We start from the raw sequence: 11,305 nt of genomic DNA on the forward strand, positions 1-11,305 counted from the left end.
TGTAATAGGCCGGACGGGCTTGGGTGCGAACGGCTCGAAACCTTTCCCGCGCGCTTTAGCAGGTCCGCTCATCTCCGTGCCCGCCTTCGCAGTAAGGTTGGAAGTTGAAAGCGAAACTTCTCCTCCTCGTGGTCGTTGTCTCTCCGCCCAGGGGGCGGTCACTTCCTTGCTTGCTTCTTCCGTGTTGCTGAAGTCCTCCAGCAGCGTAATCGCCCTCTCTAGCGTTTTGGGATTATTCTTCTGCACCCAGTTCTTGGCATTGGTTCCTAAGGACTGTACGAGCTGTTCAAGCACAACTGCATCCACTAGCTTTTCACCATCGTTTTCTGCTGGTTTCAACCACCTCATCGCATTAGCCCTCATTCTCTGTGCAACCGTACGCGGGTGGGTTCCTGGTTTCCACTTCAACTCTCTCAGCCTCTTTCTATAAGTTTCCTCCGTTAGGTTCAGTGTGCTCAAAATAGCATTTTTCACTGCGTCATATCGCGTCGCCTCCTGAACTCCCAAGGTATCAACCACCTCCTGTAACAGGCCGGTGAGACACGGTATAAGCACCAGAGTCCACTGGTCTCGTGGCCACCCCGCGGCCGTGGCCACCCTCTCGAACGTGTGCAGGTATGCTTCAGGGTCATCCGTGGCGGTCATTTTCTGTATTCGGATTGGTGCCGGTCCCGCCACTAGGCTGCCCCTTACGCTAGCAAGATTCCTGCCGCCCCTCTCCTCTTCGCTCCCTCTCCCGCGCATCTGCCTGGCCATCAAGATTTGCTGCTCAGTTAGGTTTTCTATAAGTCGGGCTTGTCTCTCCATTGCTTCTCGCAACCGTTCCACTTCTTGGTTTCCCGCCAATTCCGTCCCCCCGGCCCCACGTTGGGCGCCACTGTGACGAGGTTCGTCTTTGGCCGGGGGGGTTGGGTAGTAAAGGCGGGAAACAAGCGCGGAGGCGAGTTCGAGTCTTGGGGAATAACAACTTTATTAGCATGAACACTTAATTCCACTGGATCAAACGGATCCTTCAAAACATCATCGGTCAACAGGGCATACTTCTTCGGTCTAACAACTGGCTGGCACATCTCCTCTTCTACCAAGGGGCCGGGCCAAACCGCTCGCGATCCGTCAGGGGTCTTAAAGGCGCACTCCTGACGGCGCAGATGGTCCCACAGCAGGGGTGGCGGGCCCAATCCCCCTCCGGGGGTTTCTGTTGGAACTCGGGGCCCGGGCGGATAACTCTCCGGCCCCCACCATGGTAGCCCACCGGGAAGACCGAGACCCTCCATTCTAAGGGTTCGTAAGTCCTACCGCGACCGCACGTTGTAGGAGGCTCAGGCAGCAGACCTCCTCCTCCCGGTAAGCTTTGAACGCCTGGGGTCCCGTCTGCTAGGCTCTTGGCATCCTTTAGCCAATCCGTCTGCACCCCTCTCGTGGTGCATCTGCCCAACTCTCCTTCTCCCAGCCAACTAAAACCCCGCGCAAAATCTCCTTCCCCTTTCACCTCCTCCCACATGATCAAGTCCATCTCGGCTCCGCCCTCATCCACCAAGCACACTTCAGTAGGCCTTCTCTGTAGTTCTTCCTCACTCTCTATTTCTACTAGTATCCCTTCTGTACAGCCACTGGCGTCCTTTGGTCTTTCTTCTTCTGGGGACGGCACACTGGGTCCCACTCCTTCACAATGGTACACACTGTACCTTTTTCTTTGTTTATATCAAAGGAGAAATAAAGATACCCCTGATTGCCACTGTATTGTTTTATGCCCTTACTATTTGTAATATTCTGCATAAGAAGAGTCAGCAGGCAAGGATCTGGCGACACGCCTCCTTTATCTCAGTCTCTCTTCCTTGGTAGGGAAAGGAAACTCAGGCTGCGTTCAGGCATTCCAGAAAGCGAGGAATGTGTTGCATCTGGAAATGAGCAACACATTCCTCTATGAGCAGCCCCTCACAGAAGAAAAGAAATGGCTTCCCTCCAAGGTGAGACGATGCTCACTGCACAGGGAAAGAGGGGATCTCGATGACGCGCAGGTTAGCTGTGCGCCCCCAAGTGGCTACTCTTGGGCGGTGCCTGGAACGCAGTATCTCGGCAAAGCAAAACTGAAGAAATTGGGATATAAATGATAGTCCAAGCAGCAGTGCCTCTCACTCCCACCGCCTCCCTCTCAGTGGGTTGGGGGAGAAGGAGACCCCCCTCCCTTCCAGGGCAGCTGGCTAGCCAGGCGGCGGCTGCCGGCCGCGCATTCCTGGCCGTCCCCAGGGAGGGCTCGGAGGCAGTGAAAGGCGCGCTTATGCGCCGCGGCGGCAGACACTGCCCAATTCACCCGCCTTCCCCGGCAGCCCTCGCCTTCCCCGCTCCTGTTTCCAAGTGCCCAAGCACAGCAGCGGTCGGCCATGAAGCTCCCGGGGCCCGCCGCGCTCCCCTCGCCGCCTCCGTGCGCCGTGGCGCTCCCGCTGCTGCTGCTGGCGGCGCTGGCGGCGGGCACTCGGTCGGAGGTAGCGGAGAGTCCCAAGGGGAAGCTGAAGGCGCTCCGCCAGCGGGAGGTGGTGGACCTGGTGAGTGGGCAGGAGGAGGGAAGGGCGAGCCGAGGGGCCGTTTCTCCCGAGGGAGGCGGCTGGTGGGGCTCCTGGGCTGCTTGTCGGGAGCCAAGGAAAGTTACTTGGTAAAAGTAACGCAGTTGCTTGCGAGAGCGGTTGAAAAATCATTCTCCGCTTTACGGCGGAGCGTTTGAAAGCCTTTCATTGCCTTGCTTGCTCTCCGTTACCTCAAAGCGCGCATACACACGCGCACAAAACACTACCGAAATGTCTTAACCTTGGAACGTTTGAAATGAACCAGAACGTGGGGCTTGTTGCGTCAACAAAGTAAGTTTGCGCCTACTCCTCTGTTAATGTTCAAACGCAATTTCGTTACACCCTCGTTTGCCAGCAGTAACTAGTTGCATTAAAGTAGTTAGTTGTAACCGTAGCTCTGGTTTCTCACGGGAAGCTCCTCTGCTTAAAGAAATGCCGTAGCCCCTGAAGCACACACGACCAGTGACATTCCAGATAAGTTGTTGCCCAGAGAACTGCTGGCAAAGGTCTCCCATAGCACTGCAGAGAACATAGGAAGGTGGTAATGATTTTAAACACGCACACTCTTTTTGCTTTCTTTAAATACTACAACCAGGCAGTAGACTAGCAGATGAGAAAGATGCATTCTGTACAGCACTCTTCCTGATGTTTTCTTTTCTTTTTTTTTACTACAGTTGCTTTTGCTGTTGGCATTATTAAAGCACCTCATGTTTTTTGGATGCAGTACAAACACGAAGAAAACCATTCTGATAGACATAAAACAAAAGGCAAAGAGGAAGGGACAATAAAACAACCAAATGAAAGCACCAGTAATATGGGGGGAAGTATTCAAATCATAACAATGCCTACCTGCAATCTGACTCCTATTAACCTCAGGCTCCAAAGTCCAGAGCTCCATGATGTAGTGGTTAAACTGCAGCACTGCAGTCGAAGCCTCTACTCACAACCTGAATTCAATCCCAAGAGGTTCAGGGAGCTGCTTCAAGGTTGACTCAGCTTTCCACCCTTCTGAGTCTCCAGCTCATTAGGGGGCAAGTTGTTGTTTACTTAATTTTGTTGTAAACTGCCCCGAGAGGGCTCTAAGCACTATGGGGTGTAATATAAACTGAAACAACAGCAACACGTTCCGAGTGTTGGACAGTTGTGAAGATTGTGATATAAGTTATAGGCGACAAACAGGAAGATTTTACCTATGTGCAGAATGGCACATGGTCTGCTTTTTAAAAGATTTTTGCACCCACTTAACACACCAGACACTAATAATTTGGCAGGCAGCACACCGGCATGCTGACATTGTCGGTATCCTGACTGAGAAAGCCTGACTTAAATTAACAAGGAGTCTCCAACCCACCTCTTCAGATGCATGCAACTGGAGTCCAGAAAAGCCTCTGTCAGTAAAACCTGCTCATCTTTAAGGTTAAGAAACTCTTGCGTTTCAGAGTAACATGGCTGCACCTCTAGAAGTGGCTTGAATGAGATGCCAGGTGCCTGAAACACCGCAAATCGATCCCTCTTGTTCATCCAACATCATAGTTTTTTAAAATGCTGAGATGAATGTGGAATGAGAGTGGGATCCCATGCATATATTTGACTGAGCTCTTTTTCTGCTAATGCAATGGCCCCAGCTGGCAAGTTGGAAAAGAGACTGCTGTGTAATCTAATGTGGTGGGACGTCCTGGCAACAGAGGATGAGTAACCTGATTGATCTTCTCTGCTCTTTGTTATTACTCATAGTGTTTAATGTCTGGGTGGTAGTTAGTGGGTTTCTTAAACATTCTTTCTCAACCAAGGCATTAATTTCCATGTTGTATAGAGTTGGCCCTGGTGGAGCACAGCTACAGTCATCACCACATCCTCTCTTCTCCCTGCAGTATGTCCATGGGAGGAAAAAAGTAATGAATGGTTAACTGTGTGTAAGAGAGAGGGAGGGGAGGAGGAGGTGCTCGTGAGTGAGAGATGTAGGCAAGGAAGAATAGAAAGAAATAGTTCCTTGACCAAGACACAAAACAGCTTTTAGCTTACCAGTCAGGACTGACATTTTTAAACCTCATCTGTAGACATAAGCATAGGAAACCACTGATTCATTGAAATAAGATCAAATTGAGCAAGATAATGCTGTTTCACTGCACCAACTCTGAGTTTATTAAACACCATTTTACTGTTGTGAAAGACGTGAAACTTAAAATGTGCTGTGATTACTTACTGGGTTGTTGTTGTTTAGTCATTAAGTCGTGTCCGACTCTTTGTGACCCCCATGGACCAGAGTATGCCAGCCCCTCCTGTCTTCCACTTCCTCCCAGAGTTGGGTCAAATTCCGGGTAGAGAAAACAAATACTTAGTCTAGTTCTGAAATGATGGTCATATATTTATAATATTTATATATTTTCTTCCAAGGAACTCATCATGGTGTACATGATTTACTCTCCCTGTTTTTTACATCTCTGTGAAATTATTGTGTGAGATAGTGCCTGACCCAAGTGAGCTTCATGGATGATTATATCTCCATATCCCCCGCCTTTCCTTAAATTTGTTTTTTTCACTGTGATGAGAAAAGGCGTGGTTATACATATGACAATACTTTTGCCACAGAAAGCTGGACCTTGTGCTTTTGAAGAAATGATAGGAATGGTTTTGAAAGGCACTAGTCAAAAGCCTACTGAGCCCCATGGCAAAGTGGTTAAACTGCGGTACTGAAGTCAAGGTAGCTGCCTTAAGGTTGACTCAGCCTTTAATTCTTCTGAGGCTGGTCAACAGAGTACCTGGCTTGTTTGGGGGCAAAGTGTTCCTTGCATAGTTAAGTTGTAAACTTCCCAGAGAGTGCTCTTGCACTATGGGACAATAAGTTGAAACAACAATAACGACAAAAGCCACAACCACTAGCCATTGAATAAGCCCATTTATCCAAAATTTAATTTAAATCCTGTTGAGCTGACAGGGGCACAGAATGTAGTCCTCTGACCCACTGCAGTTTGAAGAAGAGAAAGGTTCCTATTATATGAGGGCTTTTTCTTGCATCTTTTAAAAACAAATGTATATAATAATGTGGATAAAAGCTCAGGAACACTGTCATATGTGGTGATCACTCATTTGTTTGGTCAGAAGTCTGTGCTAGAAATCCACTGATTCAGAAGAATAGGTAGTTGTACTGTACATCTGTGTATTGAAAATATTTTGGGAAAAATCGTGTGTACAGTCAAACCAGATTAGAAAAACAAATGATCTACCCCATGTCTGGCACTTTTTATAGTGTTTTAAAGAATTCCAGGCACTTGCATGAGTAATGTTTTCCTGTAATCCTTTTCACAGCCTTGCACTTGTGGTTAGTATTATTAACACCATATTAATTATGGAGGCTGGTCATTATAAAAACTATGCCCATTTACCTGGGAGAATGCTCTGCTAGAAACTATGGGACATACTCCCTATGTCTGTTACCTGACTGTCGCCCAAACTTTTCCAAAAGTGACCAGCCTTCAGAGACCTTTTAACAGATGGCAAAAGTCAGAAGGTACTGTATCTTGAAACAAAAGCTGTTTGTGCACATATGGGTGCCCTTGGAGCAAAAGCTGAACAAAGGCGTGTAGCACTTTTTTTATACCTTCGGCTTGTAATGTTACTTTGCGTTGGCAGACTCCTCAGAGCCCCCTCCTATTTTGCTATTCACTAAAAGAAAAGAACAGGCCTGAAAGGGGGTATACATACAATACATATAGTAACCCTTTCTTGCTCCAAAGGCAGCACTGGGATGGAATTAAGCCGTAATTCTCCTGGCGGACTCCTCCCACTCAGTGAGACAAAAGTGAGTAACAACAGCATGGCCCTTTGAGTGGTAACAACCCTGACTGTGAATCTTCTCCTCAGACAGGCTTGTGTGGTGGATATATTATGATCTTTCCAGACCCAGGTGAGGACCTCTTTGATTGATTAAAGAGGTATTTTAGTGCTTTTTCCCCAATGATTTTAATTTATTTTTATTATGTAGTATTTTGACTTCCCGACTGCTGCTTTTTCTTCCCATAATTTTGTCTTGTTTATGACACTTTTAAATTGTGATTTTATACCTTATATTTAAATTTTTTCTTTTTCAGCACCGTGTACTTTGATTATTAGGCACACTAAAAGTGAAATGAATAAAAACGCATAGGATTATGCTGCACATGACTTTTTGACATGCAAATTTCATCCCAAAAGATGTGGTACAAGTCATCTGCTTCTTCTTCAAGGCCGATCCTAGCATTGGGCAGAGTGAGGTGGCCACCTAGGGTAGCAGATCTTTGGTGGCATGAAATAGTTTCATTGGTGTCGGGTACTACACACCTGGACTTGGATGGTGGAGTGCCATTTACTGATCTAGCTCAGGCAACAACATGCCCAGGTCACTTCTCTTCTTGCTGTTCCAATCAGAAGCAGACTGTGCAGACCGAATAACAGTCTGGCCTTTCCAGCATAAAACCATCTCCCTCTCCCTACCCTCACTTGGTACAAAGTGTGCTGATTGGCTGCCCTGGTGATAACAATCTTGGAACTGCAGAGCTGGAAAGGACCCTATGGATCATCCATTCCAGCCCGTCAAAGAGACCTGGTGGGGAATCAAACTCCCAACTTCCGGCTCCGCAGCCACAGCAGTTCATAACCATAGGTCCATTTCCTCCCATGCAATGGTTGAAGTTATTTTCTTAAATGCAGACGCAATCTTCCCTTCTGTCTCTGTTATAATTGTTGCTATGGGCCATCAAGACACCTTCAACTCATCACCATCCTATGCATGTGTAATCCTTTCCGCTCATCTATACTTTATGTACCTGTGGCATAAAATAAATAATTAAAAATGGTTAGGTAAAAAGTTCGTGTATTTGTTTTGCATTTCAGTACAATGGCATGTGTATGCAAGGACCTGTTGGCGTTCCTGGAAGGGATGGAAACCCTGGTGTCAATGGAATCCCTGGGACCCCAGGGATCCCTGGCCGAGATGGGCTGAAAGGAGAGAAAGGAGAATGTGTGCGGGAAAGTTTTGAGGAGTCTTGGACACCAAACTATAAGCAGTGTTCATGGAGTGCTTTGAACTATGGGATAGACCTTGGGAAAATTGCAGTAAGCAAACATCTTTATAATTATAATCCATAATACAACACAGCAAATGTACACAATGTATTCGACATGGTTATGATGAGAATAAAGGTGCAGAGAAAGAAATCAAAGTGTGGTGGGAAATCTTTTCCACATGTATTTTCAGCAGAAGGGTGGCATGCAATGCCATTTGTATTACACAAGGGTTTTTGTGATTGGTTGTATGTCTCATTGCACAGTTCTTGTGCAGTTTTTGGACAGTTTCATCCAGTACAACTGCACTAGCATGGAATTTGATTCCGCAGGCATTATGCTTGAGTTGGACTTAGGCTTCCCTAGATGGTTTCTCAGCTTCAGTTGTCTTCTCATTCTAAGAGGCTGACATTGCCTCTGTGAATGGCACTAAGAGCTTTAAGTTAATATATATTGATTATTTTGGTACCACTCTTGCCTTTATCCCTGCCTGCAGCTCCCCGTTAGCATGAAGCCCTCAAGATCTGATATGATCTTAATTTGAATTCAGTCCTCTGACATAAATACATAAGTCCCTCACCATTTATTTGGGGACTTGTTTGGAAAAATTACATATTACATACTTTAGGTGTTGGGCTTTGACTTCTGTCATGTAGACCAAAGACTATGAACATACGGAAGGCACCAACTTGGGTAAGATTGATAGAGGTGGTAGCTGGAGGAAAAAGGAGGCCATTTGGTTAACTCTGAAAGAAATAGAAACAGGAGATACGAACCCATTTCAGTGAGTTAACACATGGTATCAAAACACTGGTTCTTAAATGAAATGTTTCTGTTTCAAGACTAGGCTAACTGTTCCAAAATTTTCAGTTCTTCATGAAAGACGCACCTCACTGTGACAAGTAGCCTCTACAAGGTGTGCATCCTGAGTTGCTATACTGTTAGGGCCCCAGCTCCCTGGTTCAATCCCTGGCCTCTCCCAACAAGGCCGAAAAAGATATTTCCCTGGAGATGACCAGGCACACTGAATGAGATGGATGAATGATGTGCCTACAAACACAATCCAGAAAGTCTATGGTAACCAGTGCCTACCAATGCATTTCTTTTTTCACCATGCAAGTGTTGTGATTCCAATTGTCATGAAATGGCAAAGCCATTTAGCTCTGGTTACTGGGTTTCTGGAAGCATTCATATTGTCACTTTATACAAGCTTGCTTACTATTTTGGGGTGGCTGGTAGGAGGGAAATCACTCTGTAAATCTGCTGTAGGACAGAGGAGCTGAACTTTCTCTTTTAAGATTCACTTCAAGAGGTCTGTGTTGAAGTATGGGGCCAGGGGAGAGAGAGCACAAGCTACATAGTTTAGATGCTTAGCACAAAGCTAAAAATTCAGCTGCCTCTCCTAAAAGAATAACCAACAGCATCACCTTGTTTCTCGCAGGAATGCACATTTACAAAGATGCGTACCAACAGTGCTTTAAGAGTTCTCTTCAGTGGCTCACTTCGACTCAAATGCAAAAATGCCTGTTGTCAGCGATGGTATTTCACATTTAATGGAGCTGAATGTGCAGGGCCTCTTCCTATTGAGGCAATAATTTATTTAGATCAAGGAAGTCCAGAATTAAATTCTACTATTAACATACACCGCACGTCTTCAGGTATGTATCCAAATCATAATGTGAGATCAGCTTAAAACTTTGCAGTAAAAGGCCTTAGCTTATGTGAAATGCCAATCATGCCACTTGTCTGGTTGCCTGTACAATGCTAATAAAAAATAAAGAGAGATACATCTCAATGATCATTTTAGTGGTAAAGAACTAGTATGAAACATCTTTAAAGTTAGACAAAAGTTATGAAATAATTGTGCAACTGGAAAAACAATGTTGTTTTTCCAGTTGTCACACAAATAGTCACACTATTTTAAAAATCAACTCTATTTCTGACCAAAGCAAAAAGACTCCTAAAAAAAACCCTAAATAGTAATAATAAACAAATTAAGTACTGTACTAGTTTCATGTGTAAAATAGGGACGTGTTATTTTCTTGGTTCGGAGCACCCAGAGTTCTGGGAGGTGCAGACCAGAAACTTAGGTTTGCAAACCAGCTTTTTTTATATTTGTTGCTGCTTTCTCTAGCCTGATTATATTTTCAAAAAAGAAAATAGAAGGAAAGAAAACACAGCTGCTGTGCTACCTGGGAGCCTTGAGTCGTCCTGGGACTTGTTTTTGGGGAGATGCTCCCTAATAGAGGTGATGGGCAGCAGATCTATGACTCCCAGTGTCTTCTGTGTCCAGGAGGACCTGCCCCTACTGGTTGGTCATGGGATGATTGATTGAATAGCAGGGAGGGAGAGTTCCTTCTTTGGAGGGCACTGGGAGTCATAACCTTGTTCCTCATTAGGCTTTACAGAGGGGTGCCTCCTGAGGAACTACAACTTGCAGGGAGACCCATAACCCTCAGGTATTATCGCAGCAGCTTGTTTTTGGAAGCAGGAACAGGCCAGAGAAAGCAGCAGTAGAGGCAAGAAAAGCCAGTCTACAGACTTACCCTTCTGGGCTGCACATTCCAGAATTCTACCTGGAAAATTACTGGAGAATTCTTGGGTTTGCAGTCCAAGGTTTGCTTGACTCTTGCTTCAGGAGCAGAAATGGATTTCAGTGCTTCATGTCCGTTCTGCTTCCCCTTATTTCACCTGCAAGAGACATACCAACCCCAGTTCCCATTCTATGCACTCCTATGCTCCTTGTTGGGATTTGCAGATCAAATCCTTTTGGTAAATCTAAGTTGTGTTTTGTCTTTATAACAGTGGAAGGATTATGTGAAGGAATCAGCGCTGGACTAGTGGATATTGCTGTCTGGGTGGGTACTTGCTCAGATTACCCAATAGGAGATGCTTCAACTGGATGGAATTCGGTCTCTCGCATTATTATAGAAGAGTTGCCAAAGTAGAACCCCTTCAGGGATTGGTGCCCGGCCCAGACACTTGTTCGCTGCCTCATGTAGACTTCATAGCCCCGCAGGCCTTGAAATCTAGTTTTCTGTATATAGAAGCAATTCAGTATAACACACAAGCTTTTTTATAGAGTATTAGCTATTCTGCTGTTCAATATTTATGCAACAGCACTCTAATGATGGAAGCTGCTGTACAATCAGATGAGATGGTGGTCGTGTTCTTGGCTGCAAGCCATTAAAATCATGATGCAAGGAATGGTGCTTGGCACCATAGCCTCAAGAGGACTTTCGAAACCTGAATCTGAAGTCACCTCTCACAGCCATCTACAATCAATTTTTGGACTCTGGTTTATAAATTTTCTATACTATCCACGAAAGGGTGGCTCCCAGCCTATGGAGTTCCTCCACAAAAGCTTGCATTTTTGTTTGATTTTTTAAAAACTGGTCCAATAAAGGTGTCACCCACTCTTACATTTGTGCATCACATCAGATGATCTACAGTGGCTTCTGCAAACATAAATATTGAACAGGATACTGGCCAAGAGTAGATTTACTTTGTTTTAAACTAATCTGGCCAAGAGTATTTTACTTAAGTCTTCCTAGCGTGTTTTCTACAATATTTTACAATAAAGATTCTGAAGCTGCAGTCTGGATTTATGTACAACTTTTGTAGAAATTCAGATTATTCTTTCAATTGTTAATACAGATGACCTTTTTTTTAATTGGGCAAAGTAAAGAAATGTTACTAGCAAA

General features: G+C 45.3%; 1 protein-coding gene across 1 annotated transcript; it reads left to right on the forward strand.

Annotated features, from left to right (window-relative positions):
- The first annotated feature begins 2,241 nt into the window (after positions 1-2,241).
- CTHRC1 (collagen triple helix repeat containing 1) lies at positions 2,242-11,305 on the forward strand. Its single transcript, XM_020783478.3, has 4 exons — positions 2,242-2,543; positions 7,431-7,652; positions 9,043-9,259; positions 10,407-11,305. The coding sequence occupies exons 1-4, from the start codon at positions 2,382-2,384 to the stop codon at positions 10,547-10,549; spliced, it is 744 nt and encodes a 247-aa protein (XP_020639137.3). The 5' UTR covers positions 2,242-2,381; the 3' UTR covers positions 10,550-11,305.

The sequence above is a fragment of the Pogona vitticeps genome, chromosome 4, assembly GCF_051106095.1.
Source record: "Pogona vitticeps strain Pit_001003342236 chromosome 4, PviZW2.1, whole genome shotgun sequence".
Classification (NCBI taxonomy): Eukaryota; Metazoa; Chordata; class Lepidosauria; order Squamata; family Agamidae; genus Pogona; species Pogona vitticeps.